Here is a 15,652-nt window from a genome sequence, read left to right as displayed (position 1 = left end):
AAACAAACAAACAAACAAACAAACAAACAAACAAACAAACAAGCACTCACACACACACACACACACACACACACACACAAAAACACACACAAAACACACAAAACAATATATCCATTTTTATGGAGGTGATACCATATTTGTAAGAAGTACGTGGCGTCTGTGTTTGTGTACGTACAGGTAGATGTACGCCGACTGCTTCTTCTTGACCACCAAAGCCAGGCCTCCGACTGCAGGACCAGGGCGGCGATCAGCACCAAGGCCAGCTGCACCTGCAAACTACAGCAGTAGAGAGACGCGTTACAAACATTCAGTTGGTAAGCAATGTCTGTTTTGCACTGTGACAACTTTTGGCTTAAGAAAGGTATGTTTGAAGTGTTGTGAAATTCTTTTATAACTGTAAACAGTTATATTTTATAGATATGTTTGAATTATCTTCACTCCGATTAGTCCAAACGTCTCTTCCATGTAAAATCGTGTCTAGGTAATAACAGGAGATTCTAAGAAGGCATTGGGAGATTCCAAAAGTCTGCACAGGGGTGTGACAGCACCCTCTTGTGCAGTCACACATACGTACCTACCCCTGTGACGACTTATATTAGGCTCGTCCGTTAGCCTGGGAATTGTGTATATGCTTGGTACAATCGGTTAGAAATTATGTTTAGTTTTGAATTTGTGTAGAAGGCATTTTGTTTTTATGTTTTAAACCAGCTGGAGGAATCGGCCGAAAAAACAACAACAATGGCCACTTTGTAAAGAACAGTGACGGGTGCTAGTCTCCACCAGACTTCTTTTGCGGGGTGAATAAATCGTAGAAATCGGCCTAAAAAGGGTATTAATTGGCCAGAGAAGGTAGCCGACCAGAGAAGCTCTAGCTCCCCGCCACAGCTGGAGCTTCTCTTTTAGGCCGATTTCTACGATTTATTCACCCCGCAAAAGAAGTCTGGTGGAGACTAGACGGGTGCTACTGCCCCAAGCGTTTTTCTGTGGTTGGAACTTGTCCATCCACTATCGTGTGTGCGGTACTGTGTTGAGGTTATTATCTGAATTCAAGGTGCGCCACATATCAGTAGCGATAGCACCTAACACGCAGACATCATGTCTCTCAGAGTACTAGCACAACTTGGAAAAGGACAAGGATAAAGGAAGAAATTAACTCATTGTCGACAGCTACTGCTTTTTGGTGTAAGTTTCTCTCTAAATATGACATGTAGTTTTACGTCAACAAAAATCAAGACATCACTAATGTGCATTGACCCTCAAAATAATCAAGGTTGCCTGCAAATAACGCCCTGGCAGGGCGGGACGTCCTACCGGTCGATGGTTATCCATAGTTCCCATGTTCACATGGATCTTTGTGTTTGTACATTTTTTACATGAAGTTCGTTCAATTCAGGTAGTACTGTACTTGGGAAGCCGTGTCTCTTTACGACTTTAAAGGTTTGTTGTGTCGATATTCACTCCGTACGTACAAAATATGCTGTGTCATGCGGCGTATCGGACTGGAAACAAATGTAGCTTCTATAAAGAAGCCTGCTAAGACCGATAAACTAGAGAAGTTCATCCTACATTCTGAGAGGAGACTACAGAACACAGTAAGACTGTGTTCTGTAGTCCCCGATTCGTCAGTGCACATTCGTGCAGAAATAATATGCTCTTTTGGACGACAAATCGTTTCCTTGTGTCTTACAGCGCATTATACAGCTGTATTGTAGCCAAATATTATTTCTTTCGCGTGAAACTATAAACCAGAATCTCCCATGGTAATTCAGTTGTCTAGTATTAATATTGAGAAAATGAGTAATTCGCTACCTTATCAAAGAATCGGTGAGTCAGGATCATTTCTGTATACTAGTACATTGTAGTTGATATAAACTTAAGTCGTACATTTCGAACAGTGTACGTGCAGTCTCTAACATATATTGCCGTTGAAATCCTTCAAATCCCCACCCAAACGACAAAGACAAATAAAAAACACACATACACAATTTACAATTCATGAAACGTAAGGTTTTTCACTTACCGTATCATGACGAAGTCTTCGGACGAGTGTTTGAAGTCGCAGGCGGTCAGATCTGTCCCGTGCCTGGCAGTACTGTCTCCGTCCTTTGATCATGGCGTTACGTCACATGCAAATGTACCCCATTCTTGTAAAACAGGTTTATAACGATGGGTGCCCTCTTCCTTGCGTGAGGCGAATGTTAAACAACTCTTGAGGTTCATTGAGGGTCATCATTGTTGTTGTAACCAATGTGTTTGGTGGAGACTAATGCACAGAGTGCATTAAGTCTGTTTAATTCGAATAAACATTAGTGTACATTCCACAATATTCTTCCTGTAGTGTATCACCAACTATCACGCAAGTATTTGGACCATCGCAAACCTGGGCATACTGAAATGTTTTATTAGTTCCCTATAGCCTACAATTAGAACAGAAATATACTAAGTACACATTTAACAAAAGGGGAGTTGTTCAAGCATATCAAGATCATGTCATCTAGAAAATACGATATTATTGAAAAACTAATTTGTCTGTATATTTCTTTCAGAGTACATCTGCGCGCCTTTGGTATATATATAAGAAGTGAGAAGAGACATTGTAGATATAGAGATAAAATAGTAAATGCAGGACCTCTTTCTCTTACCCTTATACCTCAGTTATCTAACCCAGTGCAGTTGGCCCTTGTGTGGCGTTAAACATGCAATAAAGTTCATTTTCGCTGGTTAGCTGACGGGTCTATTGTTCAGTTAGATGGCTGCTTGGTTGGTTGATTTTCTGGGTGGTTGGCTATTTGGATGGTTGGCTATCTGGCTGATCTGTTGTCTGGTCTGTTGTCTGGTTAGTTGGATGGTTGACTGGTTTGTTATTCGGTTGGTTGGTTGGCTGCCTGATCTGTTGACTGGTTCGTAGACTAGTTGGTTGGATGACATTCCCGCCACCAGAGCTGTTCACGAAGAGCCTGACCACGCCACGCCGTACCTCCCGCAGGCGAAATGCGTAGATCATAGGGTTAATAGCGGAGTTCAGGATGACGAAAACTTGGGTATGATGCAGTAGAGCTACGTCTTGCGTAAACATGGCCATTCTGACGAAAATCGGCATCCATCCCACCAGGAAGACGGCGGTGATGAGGACGACAGTGAAGGCAGATCTCCGGCTGGTGCTGGACTGGGCGCCCACGGTGGCTTCCTGCGCGGCGATGGCGTTAACATGCCTCCACAGACACCGCAGGATCTCCACGTTGAAGAGTACAATCGCGGCCATCGGGATGAAAACAAAGATGAGAATCACAACCACGTAGTCGTACGACAAACCCCCGCCTAACGGAAGACACGGTTCGTCTACGCCTACGACAACACACGACTCGCACTGAAACCCGAAGTTGGGCAGCATCGCCAGCAACAGGGACCAAACCCACACGACTACAGCAACGACCTTACACTTGAAGTTGTCCACATTGTTGACGTAGGTCATCCCGTGGACGATAAACCAGTAACGTTCCACCGTGAGAGCCATCAGACTGTAGGCAGAAGACATCGCGGAAAGCAGGAGCGTTGAGAGGAAGAGTCGTGAGATTGTAAAAGAAACAACGATCCCCGTGAGGTAGTAGTATAGCACCGAGCTTCCCACCAAGACGAAGGCTATGCCGGTGGTTACATCGCTCGCAGCCAGGTTTGCCATGAGGATGTAGACTGGCGCGTTGAGCTGTTCGTGTTTGATGATGGCCACTAGCGGGAGGCCGTTCGCAACAACAGCCCAGACGCCCAGACATACAGTCGCGCTGATCGCAGCTACAGAGACAGAAACGTACTCTTCAAAAGGGAACTCGGCAACTGTAGACTCGTTTTGCGGGCATCTGGGAACGTTTAATCCGGTGATGTTTTCTCCTGTCTCAGAACTGTTTGTAGCTGTGAATATGCCCAAGTCTTGCAAGTCAATCCCGGTTGAGTTGGGAGACAATCTTGTGTTGTTACTCTCCTGATTTGTGACATTTAACGTCATGTCCGGTGCAGAAGCCAAGATTATTCCAATATAATGAATTTTGATGAGCATGACAATCACTAGAATTTCTCCAGTGTAGCTTCCCATGAAGTTCGTCATTTCGTTGATGTTGTGAGGGATCTCTGTCTGGAAGCCAAGACGGTGTCACGGATTTTAGCAGAGCGGTGTCGACTTGAGTTGAGGAAAATCCCTGTGTCACTATATAGCTATCGCTCATACACAGTTATTGACTGCAAAGATTTTATGGCAATAAGACAATTGACTTGCTTACATGTTTCTGCTTGTCAACAAGGCTGCCAGCAACTACCAGCACACATAAGAAGAGGAACGGAGGAAAGTCTTTCGATGTAGTTTTCCAACAACGCGCTTGTGTCTTGTAATACTCCAAATGGTGGTTCTACTGGTTAATTTACATAAATGCAGACTGCCAGATTTTGTACGTCTTGGAGTTGTTCCCGGGGGGAAATTAATGTAAGACCAGATCTCACGGTGTCAGATTATCGTAATCACCGCTATAAACGGCAAAGCAGTTTCAAATTGATGAGACCAATGAAATAACGTCCTTGGTCAGACGCAATTCTTTAGTGGCAGTACTCAGGTCTCCTTATCCGATACCGCCATGAATGGAAGCGCCATCTAGCGTTTTTATGCGTACTGCACCCTATTGGATTATCATATTGTCAGTATGCGGGTCTGGAATGGCAAATGTACATGGTTGACAATGTGGGCGAAATCAACTGGATGCCTGGTAACTTATACATGTAGATGTACGGTCGTGGTAATGTGATGTCTAATCTGTGAAGGGGAAATTAATGTTGGAAATGTGTGTCGTTTAACACACTGGCACAAACTCCCGCAAAGTCTCTACCTATCTGTAAGTGATACGAGTTTCTTATTCAAGAGCTGGACTACTTTTTTTATAACCAAACTATGTGAGAAATTGTAAGCATCAAGATATGATATAGATTAGCACCTATGTTACCTGTATCTTTCAAAGTTTATTGTTTATTGAGAAATCAAAAGCCTTCTCAGCCTCACAGCTGAATTATATATAAAGTTTGTACCTAAAAGTCGCGAGCATGGTATATTTACAAATAACTTACTACATCCAGAAATGCCTTAAATTAAGATAGCAACCAAATTTTAAGATCATGATAACGGAATGCGCAATAGACACAATGTCTATTTCAAAAGTAGATGGGACCATACATGCATCCAGAAATCTTACGAGGAGAACTTTCTAAATGTATGTGCTTGTGTGAAAGACGAAAGGTATTAGCACCAAACACGTTAACTGTTGTAAAGAGTACGCTAAATGGTTGGTGAGGCACATTGTGTTGTATAATGAGGTTACCCATCCAAGCGTTGTTTTATACATCGACTGCAACTCGAGCGCGTCGACCCAGTAACACAATACAATCCTCCGCAATCGATCGCCTAGTCAAAACAAAACTTGACACGACAAAACTACAGAGAGAACCCGGAGTGAAGAATAGACTGGCCTGACCTGTTTTATACGTGAGAACACGAGGCGGAACGAAGAGGATAGTAACGGGGCTGGTACTGTAAACATACGGACGCGCCAGTGGAGTGCAGCCCCGATTCTAGAACACCGTTCGAACAGAACGTTTGTCTGCAGTAAATACAGAACGTATAGAACGTCCTCCGGGCTGTTCTAGAACGGTGTTTTATTGTACGATTGTCTCCTGGCCTAGCGACGGAGGGTACAGTGGCCCTAGCCGGGAGCGTTCCCGACAATATGCCGCTCCCAAAGGTCTACGTGGATTACCTGAGAGAGTGAGTACAAACAACATTTTGTTTTCCTTCTAAACCGTTAGCGTTAACCTAAACTGTAGCTTTTAAAACAGACTGTATATATTGGAGAGAAAACCAGGCCATGCGTGCTAGCTTTAGATCTCAAAGAGTACCACCGCAAGTGTTTTCCTGTGTTTTAGTCTATGTAAACATATGTATGAATGCTTTGAAACTTCTGAATAGTTCTTAAACACAGCTGCTTAGGCACATAAGTTGTGGGTTGAATATTGGGTCAGTGCTAGCAACTACAAGCCCCAAAAATGTATGCAATTCCTACCAATACATATTTCTACCAATTTTACATTATGCCGTACACTATCTTTTTGACTCTACATACAACCTTTATTCTCTTAGGTTATTATATATACTATAAACAAACAAACAAAGAAGAGTGCATAACTCGTCTTCCTTTACAAGGTAACAGATGTAGTCGATGAGATGAATTTAGATTATCAACAGAGAGACATGTGTTAAGAGACAAACGTGCAAGTTGCATCTTGTCATACTTTTATTTCGAAAGCATTGTGGAGAACACTGGGGTGCATTAAATCAAAACTTGCTGTCTGAAAGAATACTTTAGAGTACAGGGCTTGAATTACCTTTTCTATGTACGACCTGCACTGGTGCACTGTTAACATTGGAAATTATACCAGCAACCCACACAATTTTTACCTGCGCCACTAAGAACCGTTCAGAAACTATTGCCATTACTAGCTTGCTTTATATGTCATGGGTGGTAACAATTGCAAGCAATGCAGAAATAAATTCTACACCTATGTACATATATGTAAACCCAGTATCATGGACCAGCGCAGGTTAGATGCTGGTAGACACCAGAAACACCTGCACAGCTCCAATTTTACATGCACTGACTTGCATATACCGAGTACATGGACCAGTGCAGGTATATGCGAATACAGGTTACATTAATATTCTTAGTCTTCAAGTAAATTTGGTGGTGTTGTGGAAGAACAAGTTGGGTTAACATTGTTAACTTAAAACTGTTGACTTGTAAACTAGTACTATTTTATAACGTGCAGAATATATATACGCAGTGGTTAACCAGGCTATCTATCTATCCAGGCCGGAGAAGACCAAGCGGCCACAGAAGGAGGGTAGTACACACCTGCCTAAGATCCCTGTCGTCAAACTGCGCAAGCCTCCCATCAGTACCAGGAAAGGCATCATAGACTGGGCTGATGTGGCCACTCTCAGGTGGGTACAACACTTAGACCGCCACGTCCTGTATAGCCTGCTTCCAGACTATTCAAATGTATAGGGCTGTTGTACCCAGAACCATGCTTATCATTTATAACATATCTGTTCTTTTATCTCTATCTATCTATAACTGAAAAGCGAGGAGAAGTCGAATTCATCTAAAGATAGTTAGTTTTATATTGTATCTGATAACAGTATCTATTTTATCATGTTTTGTTGTGATGTGTACTTAGCCTAGTGTGGTAGAAATGCACAATATAGCCAATGGACGTCACTCATCTGGCAAATGGATACTACCTTGCCACCGTATGATCTGCCTGGAGATTACAATTAAGGTCGTCCTTAATTCGTTTAACTACAAAAACTATGATCAGGCACGGTCCTGGATAGTCCACGCGTATCTAGAACTTTGCCCGGGGGCAAATCTATGTTCTTCGATACACAGAGACTATCCGGAACCGTGCCTGATCCCAACCCTACACCATTTCTGGATACAATAAGGCTGTTTCTGTAGTACAATAGAGTCATATCTACCTTTTCTACCGTAACAGAAAAGAGCTGAAAGACAAGGTTTACCATGACGACCAACAGAAGCGCTACCGCTCCGACTACATCCGGACCTCCCAGGACTTCTACCGGATGAAGATGGACAAGCTCCGACAGGGAGACCCGAAAACTCTAGACAACATGAAGGTCGGTAAAATATGTGTTCAAATTCTGGACATTTTTTAATGTAGCTGCCGATCAGGAAAGTTTTTTGAAAGTGAAAGAAATTATCGTAGGCTTGTGCCGTACGTCTACTGTGAAGCTAATGCAAGATACTAGAAGGTCACTGAAGAAAAAACGTCATACGACACCTGTCCTACAACAGCAACGTATCGACGTTGTATGGCAGTGGTTGTGCGACAGTTATCGTACGTCAGTTTTATATACTCTTTATTGAGACAAATGCTAGGTGCAAAGACTCTGATCTGGCAGTCCCTCGACCAGCAAGACCTATATATGTCCAAACATTATATGGTTACTATAAATAATGGCAGACGTAACGACGTGTAAACAAAATAGAAAAGAAAGGTTGACAGAGCTGATCCAAAACAGGCTAAACTGAGACATCACAATGAACCAACTGTTCAAAGGCGTCCAACCTTTGCGGTTCACGTACAGAACGTTTGTTTTTGTTGCTATCCGTGTATGGCAGCATTGTTAGTTTTGAGAAGGCTGCCCAAACATCCTCCAGAAAGCTAGCCCTTTGTATGGTAGCTTCACAGGGTCAAACAGGGTTAAACAAATCTTTTGACAGTAATAACATATCGCTGAATGCAAACTACATACTGCTTATCTTGCAGTAGGGTTGAAGGATAAACTAAAATTAAGGAAGCTGATGACTTAGTAGGATTTTGGTGTTTAAACAGTCAGGGCAATTTATATGTAAAATAGGGTATTGTGTCTTTTTAAATGTTATATTTGTAACGGTCACAATATGACTTTTTATTTCCAGGTATGTTGCAACGTGTACCTGGGGACGAGTATGGGGTCCAGAAGGGCTATCAGAGACCTGGTCAGTGTGCTCCGGCCAGACACTCGTGATCAGAGACCGGTCACACAGCAACCCCCATCACAGCCTCCTACCAACGAGACAGAAGCGGAGAAACAATCTGACCCGGAACCGGAAAAACAACCTGACCCAGAACCGGAAAAGACAGATGATGAGACGGCAGAAGAAGAATAATGATGGGAATCTTGAACTCAAATTTTGTATGATAAAGTTGTTGCCTTCGAACTTCAAGAGACTGGCTTGCATGTAGTTGTAGAAAATCAAGGTCATTTTGAGACTATGGAATGGAACTATATGTACATATGCTCCCGAAGTGCCAATGTTCTTTCAGTAGTCAGATGTCCTTGATTCATACAACCACCTGTATAATGTCCTTGATCCAACAGTCTATACCAGAAGATCGTCTTGCCTTTAAGCTGGAGTTAGCGACAAAGCCGCTAGGCGTCATTCATTAATTGTACGTGTGTGTTCAAAGTGTGTTTGCTTTGTTCTCAGTAACCTATGAGCCAACAGTTTATGCCATGTTTTAATACAGAATCATCTTTTGAAAATGCCGGTGTCACGAGCTGTAAATAAAACTGTGGTGCATCTTTTGCCCCCTGGCGGCAAAGCTACAATCTGCAGCCTAAGACACGTACGCGTATTAGGTAAACTTGCGAGGGTTACAAATAAGCTTAATGCACGTCGTTTGTGTGCATCCTGGTGGCTATTCTTTATACCACAGAGGAACTTCCAGTCTAATCTGTTTTGTGGTCATTTCTGGTGGCAGATAGTCTTTTTGGGGCCAAGAGGAAGTTGTATAGATTTGGGCACCCTGGGAACTTGTTTAGGAACTGCAGTGGCGTTATTGTCGGAAAGGTAATACAAAAGCGCCCTCTGTTGGAAATGACATGTATGGTATGTGGATAGTTCAGATGGCTGGGTGCTTCTGTAAAGGTCAAGTTGATCAGGAAGTAGACTCAAGGGTAATTCTGCACAAAGGTGTTGTGTTCTTTCGCTTCGCTCACTCGGAGGTTTATTCGATTGTTACGGAAGCGACAATGCGTTATGGCACCATATGCCCCTTAAGGGTAATCAACCCTATATTGTCTGATTAAGATATGCACTTAATTCAACAACACTTCAATAATAACAGACAAATATGCGACTCCGACTTTACACAGATAGGCTACTCATCTTCTCATGTACATTTCTGCATAAAGACTTGAATAATACCTTTTTGATAAAAGACTCGTTTAGAACAGTAGTAAATATCATTGACAGATGACATGCGTATTCTTCAATATAGTCGCCCCGTGTACAATTATAGGTGTAAGATAAAACGATTATTGTCGAAACTCTCGAATATATAATGTATTAAAATCTATCGACATTACATTTCGATTTATATTAACTGTAATTTAAAATCCACATGACGAATCATTTAGAATTTACACAGAAAATTCCTAAAAAAAGACGTCAAATATGGTAGAGTGACTCTGACTGACAATAACTTATTAATGTCAACATAGAATAAAAACACTAATATTATACATATTTACATACATCACGAGAAACTGAACAAGAAAAGCTGTACATTTTTCAACAACTTCAAAAGGGGTGCCGACAATCTCAAAGTTGGGACTCTTTTTCCTTTTTTTCACAAAAGATACAACATTTGTACATTTTTACGTATTTCAACATTGATAGCACTGAAATTAGTCACACTAAAGTTCCGTTACTTCTATTATTGTGTCCCGACCGTTCATAACTGGATTATCTATCCCTGTCTTCTGGTCCGATTTTACCCACTTAATCCACGTGCGCATTTCTGGGGTAAAGTACGGATTCTCTTTCCCCAGTTTCGGTTGAAGACTTGGCAAAGACGTCGTGCGTTTGACAACATCGCTCGCAGGTTGCGGTCTATTCCCCATTTTAGACGGGCTGAGCGAATGAGTTGACAGGCTATTCGAGGGGCGGCCGTTTGTATTCGTCTGTCTTTGCTGGTCTGCAATTTTAGTCTCGCTCTGCGCAGGACTGCAGTCGGGTAGAACGGTCAAAAGAGTCGGTAGGATGACCAGTCCGTGAGCGGCGCCAAACGCCATGACCAGGAAAATGGTCTTAAAGAAGGCTTTGAAAAGATAGGCTGGGAAAAAGGCGAGGACGATCATTCCAAGGATAGTGGAGAGGGCAGACTGAAGTATTGGCATACCGACGGCACGGAAAGCTTCAGCTAGTTTTTCTACAGGAGCAATAGCCTGTGAACTGACGTAAGCATAAGTGATGTGAGCAGAGAAGTCTACAGAAAAACCGATGCAGATGATGATTGACGTCATGGAAACGATGTCAAGTTGGACACCCCACAGAGCCATGTATCCCACAAGCCCCACGTCTATGGACACGAGGGCAAAAGTGACGAAGACAGTAGCGACACAGTGCGGAATGAACAAGAACGACACCACGAACATGGCGGCTGCGGCGATGCCCACAGTCTGGAGCGTGCTGGGGAGAATCGAGACCACTTGTTCTGCAAAGATGAATTCGTTTGCGAAAGCGACCATTTTGACCGGCCCTTTCTCTACGATGCTACGCGCTTCTATCATCATATCTTTCTCCCGTTCTTTTGTTTTCACGTCATTCGGGATGACAAAGAACCGAGAAGCCGTGATGTTGGCATAGAAGTCTGCGAACTTTATAGACTCGGAATACTGACGGCCAAACTGAGGCAAGAACTGGTCGACTAGAATTTGCAAAAAGGCCGTTTTGTTCGTGGCCGCAGCAGCGTTCCCCGTTTCGTTCAGAAAACGGAGATAGTCTCGCAACCAGACCTCTGCGGTCTCTGATGTGTCATAGAAATACTGGCTCTGATCGAAAGCTTTTAGTTTATCCAAAACGGCCTGTTGCACGTCTATTTTCCAATACTCCAGCGGTTCGGTCATAACTATGTCTATTTTAGGACCATAGTCTTTGAAATAAGCCTCTTCTGGGTTGTGGAAAGCTACAACGTAAGAGCTTTCAGCAGCGAGATTTTGAAATTTAAGGCCAATATCTACTTGAAAGCAACCCCAAATTGCTACTCCTAGATAGCCTGCGTATAGTATAAAGAGGATAGCTTTTGATGGTGTTTTGACTAACATAGGCGCTAGGTACTTATACAACAACGTTGTCAGCAAAGGGTCCTTGTTGACTACTGGACTGTTGCTGCTTGGGTTGTCCTGTTTTGCCACGCCTGCTGCACAGCAGAGTCGGTAGGCGGCGCTTTTGTGCTGTGCCTGTGATTTGGGCAGGACGGGGCAGCAGGTCAGGCAGTGACGGTTGGCTCGCTCCCGCCGGCCGGCCAGCGACATCACGGCAGCGAAGAAGGTGATCTACGGAAGACGAAAACGATACAATGATAAAGATGAGTTAGTCGCACCTCCATGGCAGTGACATGTCCTAATCAATGGTAGTGACATTTCCGAATCAATGCCCCCCAAATTAAGGCTCATTTTGGCGACGCCTCATAGGCGAGCCTAATGGTACAATATTGTGTGCAGTTTGCAAGAATTCTAGGAATTGTACAGGGATGTTTTCAACAGACATAGAATGTCCACAGGCATGTCTGGAATTTTGCTGACACATCTATGCCCACAGTCCCACACAGTCCAAATTCCTGTCAACCCATGGGAAAACCTTGCTGGTACAAGTATTCTATCTGCCCACCTGGTACAGGTAATCAAAGGCGACGCCCACGGCAGCGTAGATACAGAAGATGCGTACGGAGGGAAAGACGCTGATGATGCCGACGGCGAACGCCACGCAGTCGGTGATGGACGTGATGGTGATGGAGGCTGCGGCGTCTGACATGGCATGGCCCATGCGCTCCTGCACCGGAAGTCTTACGTCACACTTCCGCCAGGCCGCGATCATGACGAACATGTCGTCCACTCCCACTCCTATGGAGAAGGCAACAAGAAATACCTTTTAAACTAGAAAGGGCAAATGCATAATGCAAACATTAATATATATGGTCAGACAGGAGTCTAAATCCCTCCTGCTATCAAATTGCAACACAGATGTAACGCAACACTAGTTACCATGGTAACAGACAGTCTGGTTCAGGTCATTGACCTTTTGTTTTGAGAAGAAGAGGTAAGGCGCGCTCACCTATCAGAAGAAAGGGCACTACAGCGACCAGCGTTGAGAAGGTTTCCCCTGTCAGAAGGACCAGCCCTACGGAGGAGACGATCGCGAGGACCGCGGACAGCACGCCTGTCAGGGCCAGCCACGGTTTAGTCAGGACCCAGTCCGACATCATACACGACACCACAGAGAACAGGACCAACAACGCTATCGCGGCCGCCAGGTACGGAATCACCATAGTTGGCAGGGCGAGAAGTTCGTCGTTCAGAGATCTAAACGTGTTATAGTTCACGGTTATTTTATCTGACTCGAACTCTGAACATACTTTTAGAAACGTGTCTGTCCAAGCGTCCCATTTTGTACTTAGGTAGTAGACAAATTGTACGGCTTTACTGGATAGAACTGTTCTACCGTCCGGTACTAGCTCTACTCCTCCTAGCTCGCTCCCAAGGTACAGGCCTAGACTGTAGTTTAGTCCGTTAGGGTTGTAGTAAGGGTACGTCAGGCCGATGTTTTTGAGGTTTGTACCGGAGCCTGTGTCTAACATCAACTGCAGAACGTTACTAACAAAACACCGCGAACTGTTGCCGGTACCGCTCCGGATGCAGAGATCATCAAACGTATCTCCAAAAGATGTGTTTGAAGTTCGTAAGACGTTGTGGAATCTCAAGACTTCTGCGAAGACGTCGTCACGGAAGAGGACGTCTCCACCGTCGGCGGCTTGGATGATGACCCGGGCCGTCGATCCCCAGGCGACGTTGTCGGTGGGATCGAACTCGACTTGCCGTAAGGCCTCGCGGTCTCGTATGGCTTGGTTGTTCTCAGGAGTGAAGAGATATTCTAAATCGTCGCTGATGACCAGCTTGGTGAGACCGAAGTAGCCGAGAAGGCCCGTAGCGACGAGCGGGAGGAGGATAAAGGGAGCCGGGAACAGGGCGACTCCCCTGCCGACGTGGTAGAACATGCGCCGCAACTTGCCGTCGATCCACCTCGCTATCATCATGTCACGTTTCGCTGCGGTTTCAACGGTAAGTTGCTAGACAACCAATCAGATCGTCGACGGCATTCACTCCAAAACCGAAGTATGTCTAATCCTGAAAAAGACAAAAAAATTAGAACTAAACAAAAATATTGACAAGAATAGAATATCGAAAAAAAAACAGTACATTCAATCATGTACAAAGTCACGCTAAGATATACTACAATGTAGTAAATAATGTACCATGGACAGCTGGTGTGTTATGCCGAAGGGCGATTGTCGGCTCTATAGAAATTATACCATTCTCCCACGGCAGTTAGCACTAGGATTTAGCTCTGATACAAAATATATATCATAAAGCCAAAGATCACGAAATTTTTGCAGTCACGAATTCAGGTTGTCTTGTACTTTAACGGGGACGTTCTGGCGTCATTGCTCTTGACGTGACCGTTAAACGAAAAAAAATGGCTGAATCACCAAGAAAGTCAAGTTTTTGCAAACGCCGTTAATGCAGTGCCATTATGGCCGGCCATTATAACTACCTATAGTGCCAAGGAGGTTGTGCACACTGGAATTTATGATATCATTAGTGGATAATGGATGTCATTGGCCCCTTTCAAATCTGAGCGGCCCAATCAAGTACATGGGACCAGGGTAGTGACGGATAATTAAAAAAAAGGTATCAAAACATCAATTTTAAAACACATTTGCTATTGAAGTATTGTTTTGAAAATGTGCTTTACTATTCCGTACATACGTATGACATGATCTATTGGCAATAAATTGTACTAGACGGGAGACCAGCAAAGCCCTTCAAAATTGCCCTTCCTTTGTGTTTGAGCCATTTCATTATCATTCGTCTTGTTAAGAACGCAATGCATCTTTAATACAGCTGTATCTCACAGAGATGGTATTAGCGAAGAATAATTTATTAATACAGGTAGTAAAGTAGTAGAAGATTTCAGTACCTTGTTCATGTTCATGTTATTGCAAAATTCTGACTATAGATGTAAATGATTTGATGTTTAAAACGGAAAGTATCTAGCATTTTTGTGAATTTATTGGTACAACCGAAGGGATGTATGGGCCTAGTACATGGGAGTGCACGTACCTATATCTTGTTAATTGTGCCGAGCCCTAATTCTGTAGCCCCAGTGGCTTGCAGTAAAAGTGTGGTTGACCCTTCCCTTCCTGTCTTTCCAGACGTAGGTGTTGGCTTGTTTGGGGTGTGGTGTGGTGTGGTGTGGTGTAGTGTAGTGTGGTGTGGTGTGGTGTGTGCGTGCGTGCGTGCGTGCGTGCGTGTGTGTGTGTGTGTAGTTTCACAAGATAAAAGATTAAAAGCTTGAGTGTTGAAGTCCTATATTATTGCATCTGTGCCAATGTTATACACCTTACTTTTCGAATTCGGTTGTCCGTTTTTCAGAGGAGGATCGATACAAAACGCATTCAGTAAATTGGCTCCCACCATTTCGAAGTCGGAACAAATTGAATTTAAGTCACACGGTATATAGACTTGTGAACGCTCTTCCCACGAATTGAAGATCATGATTGGTGACAGTTACATAGATTAGTTCATAGCACTATATATAGTGTGTGTGTAAGGGGTTCGTTGTTGATCGTCGTGGGATTTCCGCCTCCGAGTACACGGCGTAGAGTAAAGCAGGAGACAAGAAAAGAAGAGGACACAGAGCACACAAAAAAGACGTCCGTACACAAAGACTTCAACTCAAAAACCTCTCGTTTATTCTAAGAACGTGATCGAACGTCGTCGATCTTAACGTATACGTACGGATCCTAACGTAGCCGTTCGGACGTCGAACGGACGCTAACGTCGCCGTTCGAACGTCCGAAACGGCTTACCTAATGCAACATCTAAACACCTTATGTCATTCCCTACACTTTCCCCCCTAGTAATTTTTCGCCGTCCTCGGCGAACGATCACTATAAAATGTCATTCCCTACACTTTCCCCCCTAGTAATTTTT

General features: G+C 43.7%; 4 protein-coding genes across 4 annotated transcripts in view; 1 reads left to right on the top strand and 3 right to left on the bottom strand.

Moving 5' to 3' along the window:
- LOC109486330 (complement factor H-like) overlaps window positions 1–2,194 on the bottom strand; it is a 5,397-nt gene extending 3,203 nt beyond the window's left edge. Inside the window, exons 1-2 of the mRNA XM_019790150.1 lie at window positions 2,021–2,194; window positions 176–276 (exon numbers count right to left, since the gene is read on the bottom strand). Of these exons, the coding sequence (XP_019645709.1) occupies window positions 176–276; window positions 2,021–2,028 (109 nt within the window). The 5' untranslated portion in view covers window positions 2,029–2,194. The remainder of the gene's footprint in view (window positions 1–175; window positions 277–2,020) is intronic.
- A 355-nt stretch (window positions 2,195–2,549) lies between these two features.
- Window positions 2,550–4,366, bottom strand: LOC109486302 (G-protein coupled receptor 6-like). The gene has a single exon (XM_019790108.1). It carries the CDS (start codon window positions 4,097–4,099, stop codon window positions 2,786–2,788), a length of 1,314 nt encoding a protein of 437 aa, XP_019645667.1. The 5' UTR covers window positions 4,100–4,366; the 3' UTR covers window positions 2,550–2,785.
- A 1,151-nt stretch (window positions 4,367–5,517) lies between these two features.
- Window positions 5,518–9,112, top strand: LOC109486345. The gene is made up of 4 exons (XM_019790172.1): window positions 5,518–5,797; window positions 6,899–7,030; window positions 7,585–7,726; window positions 8,532–9,112. Exons 1-4 carry the CDS (start codon window positions 5,760–5,762, stop codon window positions 8,760–8,762), a joined length of 543 nt encoding a protein of 180 aa, XP_019645731.1. The 5' UTR covers window positions 5,518–5,759; the 3' UTR covers window positions 8,763–9,112.
- A 1,034-nt stretch (window positions 9,113–10,146) lies between these two features.
- LOC109486258 (patched domain-containing protein 3-like) overlaps window positions 10,147–15,652 on the bottom strand; it is a 6,705-nt gene continuing 1,199 nt past the window's right edge. Inside the window, exons 2-4 of the mRNA XM_019790007.1 lie at window positions 12,714–13,783; window positions 12,270–12,502; window positions 10,147–11,935 (exon numbers count right to left, since the gene is read on the bottom strand). Of these exons, the coding sequence (XP_019645566.1) occupies window positions 10,295–11,935; window positions 12,270–12,502; window positions 12,714–13,692 (2,853 nt within the window). The 5' untranslated portion in view covers window positions 13,693–13,783 and the 3' untranslated portion in view covers window positions 10,147–10,294. The remainder of the gene's footprint in view (window positions 11,936–12,269; window positions 12,503–12,713; window positions 13,784–15,652) is intronic.

The sequence above is a fragment of the Branchiostoma belcheri genome, unplaced genomic scaffold (genome assembly GCF_001625305.1).
Source record: "Branchiostoma belcheri isolate BF01 breed outbred unplaced genomic scaffold, Haploidv18h27 scaffold8, whole genome shotgun sequence".
NCBI classification, from domain to species: domain Eukaryota; kingdom Metazoa; phylum Chordata; class Leptocardii; order Amphioxiformes; family Branchiostomatidae; genus Branchiostoma; species Branchiostoma belcheri.
Note: the sequence above shows the minus strand (reverse complement) of the source record. Positions and strands in the feature narration are given on the sequence as shown.

Bases quoted from the DNA above. Each gene is read 5' to 3' on its own strand.
- LOC109486302 (XM_019790108.1), bottom strand. From the start codon at position 4,099: ATGACGAACTTCATGGGAAGCTACACTGGAGAAATTCTAGTGATTGTC.
- LOC109486345 (XM_019790172.1), top strand. From the start codon at position 5,760: ATGCCGCTCCCAAAGGTCTACGTGGATTACCTGAGAGA. The intron at 5,798-6,898 runs GTGAGTACAAAC...CTATCTATCCAG, and splicing joins TACGTGGATTACCTGAGAGA to GCCGGAGAAGACCAAGCGGC. The intron at 7,031-7,584 runs GTGGGTACAACA...CTACCGTAACAG, and splicing joins GCTGATGTGGCCACTCTCAG to AAAAGAGCTGAAAGACAAGG.